Below are 15,856 nucleotides of genomic sequence, written 5' to 3'. Positions count from 1 at the left end.
AAGCATCTCTCTGTAGTTTCAGCTTGTCACAAAGCTCTCTCTATCTTGGAAATGCAACTCCAATATTTACCCGTGTCTCGTTTCTTCTTCGTCCCAAAACCTTCTCAGGTCATTTATTTCACTCGTACGTTTGTGCTTCACAGAACGTGCAGGCAAAGCATAATCATGATCCATAACTAAGTTATTGATTGAGGTATAAATACGAATATAAACAATATAAATATAAAATATAATAGTCTCGATCAAGGCTAGCTACTACTTTTTCTTCTTCGTCTCGTCTTTGCTTCTGTTCACCTTTGTATTTGGCGGCTCCGACGGGTTCCGCAGGAAGTTAGATAAACTAGAGGGGTCAAAGTTTATATGACGCCATAGACGGGCGTCAAAACGGAAATAAAGAAACGTTCCGTGTCTTCTAATTAAACTATAATTTTCTCCGGATTTTAAAGTTCGTGGAAACTGTCGGGATAATGTAAGTACACAACAAAAAAATATTTATAACATAGATATAGTGATATCTGCTATTTTTAAAGCAGAAAAATTACATATTGTGCCTTTAAAGGGTTAGTTCGCACAATTTGCAAAATTATGTCATTAATAACTTACCCTCATGTTGTTCCAAACCTGTAAGACCTCCGTTTATTTTTGGAACACAGTTTAAGATATTTTAGATTTAGTCCAAGAGCTCTCAGTCCCTCCATTGAAGCTGTGTGTACAGTATACTGTCCATGTCCAGAAAGGTAAGAAAAACATCATCAAAGTAGTCCATGTGACATCAGAGGGTCAGTTAGAATTTTTTGAAGCATCGAAAATATACATTTTGATCCAAAAATAGCAAAAACTACGACTTTATTCAGCATTGTCTTCTCTTCCATGTCTGTTGTAAGAGACTTCAAAACAAAGCAGTTTGTCATATCCGGTTCGCGAACGAATCATTCGATGTAACCGAATCTTTTTGAAAGAGTTCACCAAATCGAACTGAATCGTTTTAAACGGTTCGCGTCTCCAATACGCATTTATCCACTTTTTTAATGTCACTTTTTAAATTTTCACGTCACATCTCATACTCGAAGGCTATAGAGCATCACAGTCCCGCCCACAGCCCGAGAGAGCTATGGTGCCGGAAGTAAATTTCCCATTCATTTCTCCCATTGACTTTCGGAAAAATCCGTATCTAAAGAGTTTTAGAGCATGTGTGAGGATAACCAGCTACGGCTGAACTCATAACCATATAACATATCATTTCGAGTGAAAAAATTAAAAGAAAATCCAAAAAAAGTCAAAGGTACAAGACTGTGTACATATTTTCATTTCGAGCGCAGGAACTACTCATCCCATAAACCACCACGCCTCATTGAATTCGACTGAAGCCACAACCGCGAACGAGCCTTTTGAGCGACTTCCGAATCTGATGATGGCCGCTCGCGCGAACTTTTTCCTCCAGTGGATTTTATTTTATATAGTGAATGTATTGAAATTACAATCGTGTAAATAAATGGTGTTTTATATAGGTATTGTGTATGGATTTTTATATTTATCATCGTGTATTTTATATATTGTGTGCGTGTGTGAAAGTTGTTAACAATAACGTCAGCAACATGGTGCAGTGCTTTGTACCTGACTGCAATCACCGCTCAGTCGTCAACACATGTCGTTGCCACTACACAAATGTTCAGTAAATGCACAAAAAGGTATGCCTAGGCTAAATATTGTTTTGACAGTGGCATTATAAAATGCTTGATATGACTCATACCATATGAAGGCTACAGTAGCCTAGCTAAGTTACCAACCTCCCTGCAAAACTCATGGCAGCCAAGGAGATCATGATTGCACTGATAAGTCTACCGTGCAAAAACGCAACACAGGATTTTATTTTATTTTATTTTCTTATTAATGATCTTCAGTTTTCACGGACCTTTGCGGGGTTTAACCAGACGGTTACACGAGCTCCACCAATCAGATGCATCACTGTGGGATTGTTCAGGATTGTGTGTAATGAAGTACTTAGCCAAGACATCGCGAAAAAAAGGCATTTATATTAAAACAAGGTTAGTGCCCCATGATCCTTTTGCATTTATATGAGCATATACTATCGCTTAGTACAGCCGTAGCTGGTTTTAAGTCTACCATGTATGGTTATGTTTTTATGGCTTATACCCCAAATGTCAATGCAGAAATTGCATTGAATTTTTACTTCCGGCACCAGCTGTGGGCGGTGTGGTGCTGTGATGCTCTATAGGCTCGAGGTTGAGTAACTCTTTGACAGGATGAAACAGTTCATGGGAGCTACTCGGTTCACTGAGCTGCGCATGCGCTGCTAATAGCGCCGCGCTGCTGTGGAGGGAGGAACTTCAGTGAACGAGAAATATGAGTCAGAGGATAGCGTGAACGAGAACGATTCGTTCACCTAAAAGATTCGTTCAAAAGGAACGATTCGTTCATGAACGACACATCACTAGTGTGACAGAATTTCCTGAGCTGTACGATACAAGTTTGAGGTAGTATAGGGACATCGTCAGGAAAGCTGTGTCATGGAGACATATCTACATTCAAGGAACAACAGACTATGATAGAGCTCCCGCTAAAAGTTTTTAAAACTCTGCAAATTTGCAGAGCAAATCGCGTTGTATATGAAGGCAACGCTGAACCCAGCGGCAAGCGCCGCACATACCGCGTCCTGTGTGAAAGGCCCATAAGCCAACAATGTTATTTGAGATTTCTGGTTGTTGGTTATGATTATGATTTTTCATGATAATTTTATGGTCAAGTTTCTTTCTGGAAACTTTATTTTTAGAGAGTATATCTTTATAATGAATGTCATTTTCTAAATATTGTCTTATTTGACCTAACCTGCCATGGATTTGGATGTGTGATAATTGATTTGAACTGATTTTAATCAATGAGATCTGACTTGTTTTTGTAAATTAGTATAACCGTAATCTCAGATCAGCCACTGAAGATCTGCTATAGGCGCCCTTTCATTTCTTACCCATTAATCTCACCATGCACACACAATAACAAGTATCCTAAAAACCTGCAAAGACATGAAATGATTGATTGACATTTCTAAGATTTCTAAAGATTAGATGAATGTTTCTCGTTGACAGGAAATGATTTATTCTGGTTATGAAACTAAGTTTAATCAAGACTTCATTCTCCTTTGTGTTGCTGAGACATTCTCCATTTTGTTGGAGAGAAGGACTACAATCAAGCCAAAACTTATCCAAGAAACTGGATGCCTGATGTTAGCCACACACAAAAATTTTACAAATTGTATAATTTTACAAAATGTAATCTCTAGACAAAAGTGCATAATTTCCCAAAAGTATAACATCCATTACATTAAGAGAATCTGTACTACCCATTGTGTGCAATTTAAACAATCTTCATAGTTTATTACACAGAGCAAAAAGTTAATAATTAATATTAATGAATGTTGATAGCTGTAAAGCCATTGTACACTATATCCGAGAATAAAGAAGTGTTGCTATATAGTTTGACAGATTTTAGCATTCACACTGAGATTGTGCTGTGTGGTATTGCATCCCTTTCAATTAAATTAACATGCTTCAGAAATGGATGTGTAAATGCTATGAAGCTAGTATCAACATCACACTTTCAAATACTTTGCAGCCATTGGCACATATGAAAGGGGGCTAGTGTGGACTAGTGAGTTTTTATTTTATTTAATTTTTTTTGCTTTGTTTTCATTTACGAACCTCACAAAAGTATGTAGAACAGGCTGCCCCTTTGTCTGTCCTTTTACCTCTCTTTGAAGGGTGTAAACATTAGAAAATGATTTAGTAAATTAAATGCAATGAGCTGAGGACATCAATAACTCCTGATAACAATAATGACTACAAAAGACTATTCATACTTTCTTAGTAAAGCCACAGAGTCTGAAGTGGTTAACATTTGGATTTTCAGAATGTCAATAACAAGTTTGCATTGCAGCTCTTTTTAGTGGGCAATTGGTAATGATAAGCTTGGACCATGGCATGTTTTAGCCAGTTTGATATTGTCCAGATTTTGTTAACTTGTCAGTGCCCATGAGCACCAAAGAGTCCTAATTTACCCCTGAACTCTTGTCAATGAAGTAAAACAACATAGAATACACAGACAATGACAATTTCAAAGATGAATTCCTTCATAGAAGAATGCAGAACCCCAATGTCACTTCGATGTCTGCTTGTCTATGCAAGAAACTACATCCAATACTACATTACTGAGTCCCTAGAGGCAGCACCTGTACCTACCACGTCCCCAGAAGCTGTGCCTGTACCTGCAAAGTCACCAGAGGCAGCCCTGTGCACACCGGTTTCCAGAGTCAGCTCCTGCACACACCAGGACCCCATAGGCAGCACCAGTACCTATCAAGTCCCCAGAAGCTGTGCATATGCCTGCCAGGTCCCCAAAGCTCCTGTACTTACCAAATCCCCAGAGGGAGCTCCTGCACCTGCTGAGTCACCAGAGGCAATACCTGTGCACACCTGGCCCCAGAATCAGCTCATGTGCATGCCAGGACATGCAGTTCCTGTCCCTTTAGAGTCCCCTGAAGCAGTGGGAGAGCCTGCAACACTGCAGACCTCTCAACAATGGTGGAAGGCAGTGGTGGAGGCAGTGGAAATTTCAGGCCACACAGGAAGCATATCTGAGGAAACCTATTCAACTACAGCAGCAAAATCCTAAAGCTCACGTACCACAATGAACACTCATGCCCACAAGGAACCCAAAGGGAATGCTTGTTTCTGCATATTCTTTAAAAGTATCACGTGTGCGCACCATGACAATGCAGGGAGCACCTGTGCCAACCAGAACCCCTTGCAGAGGAAAAAAGAGGATCCATGAGCATTTGAGGCAGCATGCCCATCAGGATGCCAAAATCAGTAGTCATGCCCTCCAAGTTCTCAAAGAGATCAATTGTGCCGAAATATTCCTCACTGGGAGCACCCTGTCACGAAAAAGAACACAAAATCCAATTGCAAGTAAAACAGTTTATTTGCCACAACGCAAACAGCAGGGAACAAGAAACTAGAGCAGGTGAGCTGGTGAACAGGTGAGCTGGTGAATCGGTGAGCTGGAGAGCTGTCTCTGTAACACGGAGACTATGAGGCACTGACCCGAACCAACCCAGAGAATTCTCCTAGGAACAGGCGTGGAAGCACACTGAGCTATCTCCTTGGCAGAGCGCAAGAAGAGTGATCTGAGGACAGAGAGCAAGACCAGCATCGACAAACACAAACAACGATCTGACAACATGCAGTAACAACCAAAAGACAGATAAAGACAGGACAGAACCAGCATCAGGTGCAGCCATGCTGATTAGCTCATCAGCCCAATGATTGTCGGAGCAATGCTGAATGAACAATCAGACAGAAACGAGAAAACAGACATGCAGAATGAACACACAGATCTATGAACCGTGACAGTACCCCTCCTCCTAGGAGCGCCTCCTGGCGCTTCCAGAGGAACCTACCTGGCGATTGTAATCATCGATAAGCGAATGATCCAATATGTCCCTAGCGGGAACCCAACTCCTCTCCTCCGGACCGTAACCCTCCCAGTCCACCAAGTACTGAAATCCGCGTCCCCTCCGCCTCGAGTCCAGAATACGTTTTACCGAATAAGTGAGTTCCCCATTATTCTCCTGTAAGCAGGAGGAAGTTTGAGGCGGACTGCCACTGGACTTATAATCTTGGTGACAGTAAACGGGCCGATAAATTTGGGAGCAAGCTTCTTACAGACGGAATGGAGAGGAATATCTTTACATGAAAGCTGGTTTTGAGACACCAAACACCGCAATATCCGTTCCAAATCTTGGTTGGCCCTCTCCGTCTGACCATTACTCCGGGGATGAAACCCAGAAGAAAGACTAACAGTCGCCCCTAACAAACGACAAAATTCTTTCCAAAATTTGGAAACAAACTGAGGCCCCCTGTCAGAGACCACGTCTGGCGGGAGGCCATGAATACGAAAGACGTGATCAATGACAGCAACCGCTGTTTCTCTGGCTGAGGGTAATTTGGGCAGAGGAACAAAATGAGTTGCCTTCGAGAACCGGTCCACCACGGTCAAAACTACCGTGTTACCCTGCGATGGCGGGAGTCCCGAAACAAAATCTAGCGAAATGTGGGACCAGGGTCTCGAAGGAACCGACAGCGGCTGAAGGAGTCCAGCAGGGGGTTGATTGGAAACCTTAGAAGTGGCACAGACAGAGCAAGCCAAAACAAAATGACGTATATCCCGGGCCATAGAGTGCCACCAGAACCGCTGTTTGACAAGAAATAGTGTATGATTTACCCCTGGATGACAAGCTACTTTGGAACAATGGCCCCAACGGATGACCTCGGACCGTAATTCTTCTGGCACAAATAAACTACTCGGTGGGCATCCAGGCGGAGGCGTTACCCCTTCTAAGGCCTTACGGACCTTCGACTCGATCTCCCAAGTCATACCAAATACCACGATGTCATGTGGCACTATAGACTCGGGAGACAACGGGCGTTCAGATTTATCAAAAATATGGGACAAGGCATCAGGTTTAACGTTCTTAGAACCTGGACGATAAGAAATTGAAAAACGAAAACGACTGAAAAATAAGGCCCACCGAGCTTGCCTAGAATTTAACCTTTTAGCAGAACTGATGTATTCAAGGTTCTTATGGTCAGTCCAGACTATAAAGGGTTCCTCCGAACCCTCCAACCAATGTCGCCATTCTTCCAAAGCGAGCTTAACTGCCAGCAACTCTCTATTACCAATGTCATAATTACATTCGGCAGGAGAAAAACGATGAGAATAATATGCGCAAGGGTGAACCTTACAATCCGTGGAAGAACGCTGGGAAAGAACCGCACCAGCCCCGACCTCTGACGCATCGACCTCCACCACGAACTGACGGAAGGGGTCAGGGGCCACCAGAATGGGAGCTGAAACAAAGCAACTCTTTAATTTGCAGAACGTAGCTTCCGCCATGCTAGACCACCTGAACGTCATCTTGGCGGAGGTCAAGGCAGTCAAAGGGGCGGCTAGCTGGCTGTAATTGCGAATAAAACGCCGGTAAAAATTGGCAAAGCCCAGAAACCTCTGCAGGGCCTTGCGGGAATCTGGGGTTGGCCAATCTACCACAGCCTGAACTTTGTTGGGATCCATGCGTAATCCCTCGGATGATATGATGTACCCTAGAAAAGAAACAGATTGTGCGTGAAAAATGCATTTCTCCGCCTTGACAAAAAGCCCATTCTCTAGCAGCCTCTGAAGCACTACCCTGACGTGCTGAACATGTTCCTGGAGAGACAAAATGTCATCCAGGTAGACATATATGAACTGATCAACCATGTCTCTCAGCACATCATTGACTAGTGCCTGGAAGACCGCGGGAGCATTAGAGAGCCCAAATGGCATAACAAGATACTCAAAATGCCCCCTGGAGGTATTAAAAGCGGTCTTCCATTCATCCCCATTTCTTATGCGAACCAAACGATAGGCATTGCGAAGATCCAATTTTGTGAAAAAGGAAGCACCCTGCAGACTCTCGAAGGCTGAGGACATCAACGGCAAAGGGTAGGTATTCTTTACCGTGATACTATTCAACCCTCGATAGTTGATACAAGGACGCAGGGAACCATCTTTCTTTTCCACAAAAAAAAATCCCGCACCTGCAGGAGAAGAAGAAGGACGGATGATCTTGGCTGCAAGAGAATCAGAAATATATTTCTCCATGGCCTCCCTCTCCGGTACGGAAAGTGAGTATAACCTGCCTTTAGGCGGAGAAGTACCTGACAATAAATCTATTGCACAATCATAAGGACGATGCGGAGGAAGAGAAGGAGCCCGGGACTTACTGAACACTCCCTTCAGGTCAAGATACTCCGCGGGCACGTTTAACAGATCCACATGTTCATCCTGCAACACAGAACAAGACACAGAAGAGCAAGCGGACAACAAACATGATGTATGACAATATTCACTCCAGGATGAGACTTATTGGGGTTGTGTAACACTAGCCAGGGGTGACCCAAACCCACAGGAGCCAAAGGGGAATCAGTCAAATAAAAAGAAATGGTCTCAGTGTGATTGCCCGAAGTGATAAGACTCACCGACTCAGTGGCATGAGTGATGGGTGGAAGCGACTGACCACAGAGGGCACTGACTGAGATAGGTGGACTAAGTGGAACTGCACGAATACCCAGCTTAGACGCTGTCCCACAATCCAAAAAATTACCCTCTGCGCCAGAATCCACCAGTGCTTTACAAGAGAAAATGTCCCGGCCCCTCCGTATTTGAACCGAGAGCAGAGTTACCGGGGAGGAGGACTTCTGAGTGGTGACTCCGCCCATCAGTAGCCTCCTTACTGACGAGCTCTGGTTTTTACCGGGCACTGTGCAGCGATGTGACCTGCGGCACCACAGTATAGGCACAGCCCCAGGTTCCTACGCCTGTCCTTCTCCTCTCGAGAAAGGTGAGCCCTGCCCACCTGCATGGGTTCTGGATCAAAGCGGTGTTCAGTTGTCTTCTCCGCCATGGCTGCAAACTGGTCACGCTGATGTAGTCTGGTGTCCACTCGGATGGCCAGATCGATCAATCCGTCGAGTGAAGTGGGTAATTCCAGGGTGTAAATCTCCTTAATGATCCGGTCGGCCAATCCATGCCTAAACATGTCCCACTGCGCTTCTTGGTTCCAGTTGCATTCTGCCGCCAATGTTCGAAACTCAATAGAATAATCCGTAACCGACCGATCTCCTTGGCGTAACTCCGCCAATTCCCTTGCCGCCTCCCTACCAGATGCAGCCCGATCAAAAACCTTCCTGAGCTCCTCAGAAAACAATTGGAATGAAGAACAGCAAGAGTGTCCTTGTACCCACACCGTTGTTCCCCAGAGAGCCGCTCGTCCAGAAAGCAGAGTTATGATAAAAGCCACTTTGGACTCCTCTGTAGGAAAAGACGAAGGCTGGAGAGCAATGTGAAGAGAGCAAGTGGTCAAAAATGAACGACATAACAGGGGCTCACCGGAATAAACAGTTGGAGGCGGTATACGAGGCTCAATGCGTCGGTTGGTGATATCCACAGGTGGAAACGTCGGAGGATTAAGCGCAGTGGGTTGTTGGGCAGATTCAGGTTTTAACTGTCTGACCTGAGTGGTGAGATCAGAGACCTGCGTGACGAGTGCCTGCACTGCACGACCAGTAGCCATGATTTGCTCCTCTTGCTGTGCAAAACGACTATTGCTACTGGTAAGAATGTCTCTCAGCTCTGCCATACTTGCTGGATCCATCTTGGTCAGATCGTTCTGTCACGAAAAAGAACACAAAATCCAATTGCAAGTAAAACAGTTTATTTGCCACAACGCAAACAGCAGGGAACAAGAAACTAGAGCAGGTGAGCTGGTGAACAGGTGAGCTGGTGAATCGGTGAGCTGGAGAGCTGTCTCTGTAACACGGAGACTGTGAGGCACTGACCCGAACCAACCCAGAGAATTCTCCTAGGAACAGGCGTGGAAGCACACTGAGCTATCTCCTTGGCAGAGCGCAAGAAGAGTGATCTGAGGACAGAGAGCAAGACCAGCATCAACAAACACAAACAACGATCTGACAACATGCAGTAACAACCACAAGACAGATAAAGACAGGACAGAACCAGCATCAGGTGCAGCCATGCTGATTAGCTCATCAGCCCAATGATTGCCGGAGCAATGCTGAATGAACAATCAGACAGAAACGAGAAAACAGACATGCAGAATGAACACACAGATCTATGAACCGTGACACACCCTCACACAGAGAGAAACTGATTCTTAAAATTCTGAGGCAACATGTGAGGCAACAGAAGCCTCCGACCTCTTTAACAAATTATGCATCTGTGCTTGCCAGGTCTCCACATGAAGCAGTTGTGGCAGCTAAGACCACACAGGGAGCACCTGTGCCCCCTAGTACCTCAAAGATTATGCCTTTTCCCAACAATTCCCCACACAGAGTACTTCTCCCACCATGTCTCCACAAGTACCTATGCCTGCTAATAGCTCGCAGGGAGGACTCCAAAGGTAATGGATATGCCTGCATGTTTGTCATAAGGAGCAGATTCGCTCACCAAGTCCCCACAGGGAGTATCTGTCCTCATCAGGAGCATGTTAAAAGGAAAACAGAGCATCTCACTCCTGCTGATTACCAAAAAAAAGGGGCCTTGTCTTTTTTATTTTTTTACATTTATTTTTCTGTTATTGTTCGAGCTATGAAGCTGTTTAAATAAAGATATTAGGTTTAATGGTATTGCATTGTCAATGATGACAAAGTTATAAAATTAGATATAACTTTACACAGAAAGTTGTTTTTCAGTAAAATTCACTTCATTTAAAAACATTTAAGCTATAATTTTAATACGTTTTATACTTTTTCAAATGAGTATTTTAACATTTGCTTTCCGAGCAGTCAGATTGATTGTTTTGCAGGGCAGACAACAAAACAGATGAAAATATCTAATACATGAACCTGAGCCATAGTGACCAGAATGTCACATAAACTTGAGTTCTTTTGACTTGAAATGGTATGCAACAGCAACATGATGAACACACACAGAGCACCTTAGCAACCATTATGTTTTGTCATAATGACTTGATTGTGCACAGCCACACAGCATTTTTCCCCAGAAGATGTATGGAATTCTATTTCAGATTTTTATTGAATGGACATCGGAAACGACAAGTTGAAGTCTGATTCCATTTCTATCTGTGTTAGAAAAAGAAATCGTGGTTGATGATCAAATGCCAGCTTTGTTTTAGGATTCAATGCTTGTCTTATCTCCCTCTGCCCAGGCTGTGGATGCAGACATCAGTGGTTCTGTGCAGTGCTATTTACACAGAGGGGCACAATGAAGTGGGTTGCTTTATGTTAATGCATCTAAGAGGACATCACAAAGGCCAGCCATCAAGCTATTGTTGGTGATTAAATTCTATTGATGACATTGGACTCACATTTTGGGGGCGGATGTCAACGGCCTTTAAATGCAGAGGACTCAGGCTGCTTCTGTTCATGTACAGGTTAAGGATGAGGATGGACAATCACACTCTCTACACTCTGTTTCTAATAGTGAGTTTTCATGTCATCTCAATCTGGAGTGATGATGAGGAGGTTCTTTCCTGTCCAGAGCACCAGCAGGCCTTTGAGAGCTCCTGCTATGAGTTTGTGGCTCTGCAGCGCAGTTTCTTTAGTGCTCAAGCTTGGTGTGAGCGGGGCGGTGGGCATCTATCCTTCATCCAGAATGATGAAACACAACAGTTTCTCCAAAAACACTTGCAGCAGAAGCAGGACTGGTGGATAGGACTCGCTCCTGCCTCCACCAACCTCACTCTGGACTCTGCTGCTGCTGAAGGTATGTTTAAAACTTTCCTAACTATGCCTCTAAGACAATATATACGCTATTTACTGTTTTACAACCATGATGTTTCTGGCTCTGGTGATTAAATTAAACATTAAGTTAAGTTTTATTAAAAAAAATATGTTTTAATTATAAGCTGCACCTTTAAATAATTTGTATGAATTGTATAAAAATAGTCTAATGATGCAAATGACACAATGAACGTCACTATGTGGAAATATTTGCACATAGTAACAATGATATTTTAATATATATGTGTGTGTCCCTGCTTGTCAGTGATACCTTATCAGAATAAGCTGACAATACTCTGACTGTTACAAAGTCTTATCTCTTTTGTCAGCTGTGTTTCATGCACAAGCAAACTATTTTTCATTACCACCATTATTACCAGCTAACTTGTGTTATCTCTACAGAGCAGCAGGTTATTAATGGGTCTATGGCTTGACACCCATCTACGGCTTTACAAAGACCTTACCAGGCACATAAAAAGCATCCTTTATTGCTTTGTCCCCTTTTGTTAGATTTGTTTTTTGTTTCTGTGGAAGGCTATTTTATTCACTGAGGCAAAGAGAATACAGTTTTTGCTGCACTGTTTAAGTCCAACACCTTAGATTATATAAAAGAGTAGAAAGCTCCATGGTTTACAGGATTTACATTTGCAAAATTTAAGTATACCTTTTTTCACATACACTAATCACATCACTAACACTTTCTATGAAGCCCGTATTTATAATACATTATAAAGGTATTCTTAAGACATTATAAAAAATGTATAAAAAAATGATAATTTGTTGCATCATGTCATGAATATTCATAAGAACAGTTTTAATATATTATAATATTTACTTATTTGTGGCTATAGCTTTTAAGAGTATGATGCTTTATAACACAATGAACACATTGCATCCACTTTTACAATGGATTATATTTCTCATAGTTATAATGTATTATAAGTCTCATATCTTGCGATTTTTCTGATGCTATGATTAGTAGTAGAAGTAATAATAATAATAATAATAATAATAATAAATTCTCTCAAACAGCCATAAGATCATATATCAGATCAGATGAATGTGCTTTGAAGTATTTTTATTGTAATATCAGTTTGATTATTTTGATGGTACCCTTTAGACAGCTGTTGAACTCTGCAACTACATATCAACTAGCAGTCAATGGAGTATAAGTATGTCTCCTACTGTAAATATATGTTAACACTTTATTTTGATGGTCAACCAACAGATAAGTTGGCATGTAGTTGCAAAGTTGCTTATCAACAGCTGTCTAAAGGGTACCATCAAAATAAAATGTAACCATATAAAACAATGATTTTTTTTTTCAGTTGGAGTATTAAACTCACATCAATTAATTAACATTAGCTCCACAGGAAACACTCAAATAACACTCAACATCTAACCACTCACAAGCTGTAGTAAGATACTGTGCAGATCTTAAATAAACAATGTCAAGATATGATACAGTCCATTATACTGTAAATGAAGTAGATTTAATATGGTGTTCATTGTGTGTTATAAATAATCATAGTCTTAAACGTATAACCACAAATACGTAAGTATTATAATGCATCATAATTGTTGAAGAGTTGATTTAACATATTATACTTTTTTTTTTATAATGCATTATGAATTCATTATAATGCCTTAAGAATACCCTTATAATGTTTTATAAATACGGGCTTCATAGAAAGTGTTACCTGTATTTTTACTTAAAATAGTTGCCTGATTATTCTTCTTCATGGTCTGAACAAGACATAAAAAATTTAACTTGTTTTATTTTGATACATTTTGTTCTCAGGTCCCTTGTCCTGGTTGGATGGTTCAGATGTTAGTTACTCCAACTGGCTCCAGGAGCCCTTGCTGAATGCATCCTGTGGCTACATAAAGAGAGATTCTGGATTTCAGTGGGAAAGTGCCAGTAACTGTAGCCAGGAGCTCTATTTCATCTGCGAGTCTGGTTGGTCTCTTTCTTCATATGAAAATACCTTTTTGATTTGGTTTGGTTGGTTAAAGTTGGTATTTGATTGGTGTTTTTTAGAGTCTGGGCGCTCTTTAGCCTGTGCCGATCATAATGCTACGCTTCAGTGTGGCTCTGGTCAAGTGATAGAGATTGATGACAGCTTCTACGGCAGGAAGACGGTGCATTACTGCAGGAGCAGCCACGCTCGCTCACATGCATCTCCACAGCAGGAGGAGTGCAGCTGGGTGGATATAGTAGATACTGTCTCAGGTACATCCAGTGAAAGTTTCCAGCTTTTCCACTCCTATCTGATACTTTCCATGAGTAGGTTATACCTTGGTGTTCCATGACATCTTAAAAAAACTTTGGATCCAGGAGTGCCATTTTGTTGAGAGAACTATGTTATTATATAATATGTAAGATATCTAACAAAATAAAGATACAGTGTAAAGGAGCTTATTTTAAACACATTAAATATATATATCCACCTTAAAATGGGGTCTTTGGCTTGTCCAAATATATATATATATTGTTGCTGACTGCATTAAGATCAAAAATTCAACTTTATTACCCAAGCTAAAAAAATAAACAAACAAATATAGTTTTTTTTTTTATTAAAAAATAACTAGAAACAAACATTTGCTCCCAAACTAAATGACAGAAACCCTGATTTTTATATTTACTTACAGTTTTATTCCCTATAGTTACACAAATCAGAGTTTTAACTGTATTTAGACATTTCCAAATTTTGGTAATTGGGTTGAAATTCCAAAAATCTGCATATAACAGTTTGTTTGAATTCAACAGGTTTACAATCAACAGCAAAGTGTTACAAATGTCTTACTAACCATTTGGTAAAAAATAGATTTTATTTGTTCATTTTTTTTTTAATGGCATGCTCCTTTTTGTACCCCATTTGTGGAAAGTGCCATAAACAATAAAGAACATTGATGATTTCCGGCTTGTCACTTAAGATTTATTATATATTTGAAAAAGTGTTTTATGCAACCAGTCCCAAACCCATATACCGTGTTTTATTAATGGGGAACAGTATGGACTTTTTCAGAGCGCTCTTTCTTTCATACAGGGTATACACCGCAAAAAGCTTCTCACCATTTACAAAAGCACTCAACAACTATCAGATTACATGCTTCTTAACTTTGAAAAGGAAATTATAACCAAATGTATGCTTCAGTTCAATATTTACAGAGGGATGATTTATTTGAGCATGTACAATTGTGTATTCAGTAGCATATAGTGATTAATGTTACAGATTATTTGCACAATGAATGTAAAACTATTCTGTATTTTGTTTTCTTTCAAGAGCACTGCCACGGACTGCAGGTGTGTCAGGCTGCTGCAGATATTTCATCTTTTGGAGAGCCGTGCCCTGTGCTGGGAAGCTATTTGTCAGTGGAATATCATTGCAAAGATGGTCAGAACTCTTTTGTCCCAACCCAGTATGACACATGATGATACACTACATTTCCCTTACATAAAAGCCCATATCTGATGTTGATAATATGGTGCATTATTGTCTCTGATGTATTACACACTGTGGCCTTTAGACATTATGTTTATGAACCCAGTACGTGTCTGATTGCATGAATTCATGTGGGTCTGCCAGCTTATCTGTTGCACAATTCTCCATACATTTAGACTTGTAGGCCAAAAGAACATTTAATACTAACAACTTGGTTTTAGGATAATATTAAATATTTGTATTTCTTGTTATCAGCTCTTCACCTGCTAATGAGTAAGCTGGCTGCTGTCTTTGACAACATTCCCATCACAGTGAAATGGTTGCTGCATCCATTTCAAGGCAACCTCACGTGCACACTGAATGCTGGGGATGGACACATCATTGATAATTACAGTCCTGAAGAGTGAGTGTTGCCCTGCATGTTATAATAACACATAATAGCTATTAATGTTGTTCTGTATATGAAAAAGAAATGCAATTTAGGATATATTTAGGAGTACTTATTACAGTTGTAATTATATTACATAAAATTAGTTGAACCTAAGAATGCTTTTTGGAATCACTTAAAGGGGCTATATGTAAGAATTTTCATTTTTTATTGCCAATGCGTGATGCGTGTGTAATGAAGCTTAAAAAACAAGACCTTCACTGACATACATGTAGGTTTTAAAGATCATTATTTTGTATACTTGGTGTAACAGAATATGCTGACATGCTTTAATGTTCAAAAAACACATTCTTTTTCAAATATTGTACATTATTTTAGGTCCTCTATCAAACCCGTTTTTTTCTACAAAGTCCCTGCTTCTGACAAGCACAGCCTGCTCTGATTGGCCACCTGACCCAGTGCATTGTGATTGGCCAAATTTTACAAGCACTCGTCAGAAATGTAACTTTCCATAATCGCGAGCTTCATCTTTTCAAAATAATACTACAGATGCTTGATTACAGTAATACATATACTATTGGCAAAACTCTGCATTTGAACAGTCAATAGCAAATACTTAAACTAATAACAAAACATACAGTAGCTGA

At 40.8% G+C, this 15,856-nt stretch overlaps 1 protein-coding gene across 1 annotated transcript in view; it reads left to right on the top strand.

Annotated features, from left to right (window-relative positions):
• Positions 1-10,951: 10,951 nt before the first annotated feature.
• The window catches only part of pkd1l2a (polycystic kidney disease 1 like 2a), a 29,206-nt gene continuing 24,301 nt past the window's right edge, over positions 10,952-15,856 (top strand). The window contains exons 1-5 of the mRNA XM_059516953.1: positions 10,952-11,358; positions 13,177-13,335; positions 13,417-13,608; positions 14,663-14,773; positions 15,077-15,224. Of these exons, the coding sequence (XP_059372936.1) occupies positions 10,974-11,358; positions 13,177-13,335; positions 13,417-13,608; positions 14,663-14,773; positions 15,077-15,224 (995 nt within the window). The 5' untranslated portion in view covers positions 10,952-10,973. The remainder of the gene's footprint in view (positions 11,359-13,176; positions 13,336-13,416; positions 13,609-14,662; positions 14,774-15,076; positions 15,225-15,856) is intronic.

This window comes from Carassius carassius, chromosome 2 (genome assembly GCF_963082965.1).
Source record: "Carassius carassius chromosome 2, fCarCar2.1, whole genome shotgun sequence".
NCBI classification, from domain to species: Eukaryota; Metazoa; Chordata; class Actinopteri; order Cypriniformes; family Cyprinidae; genus Carassius; species Carassius carassius.
This window is presented reverse-complemented; position numbering and strand designations above follow the sequence as displayed.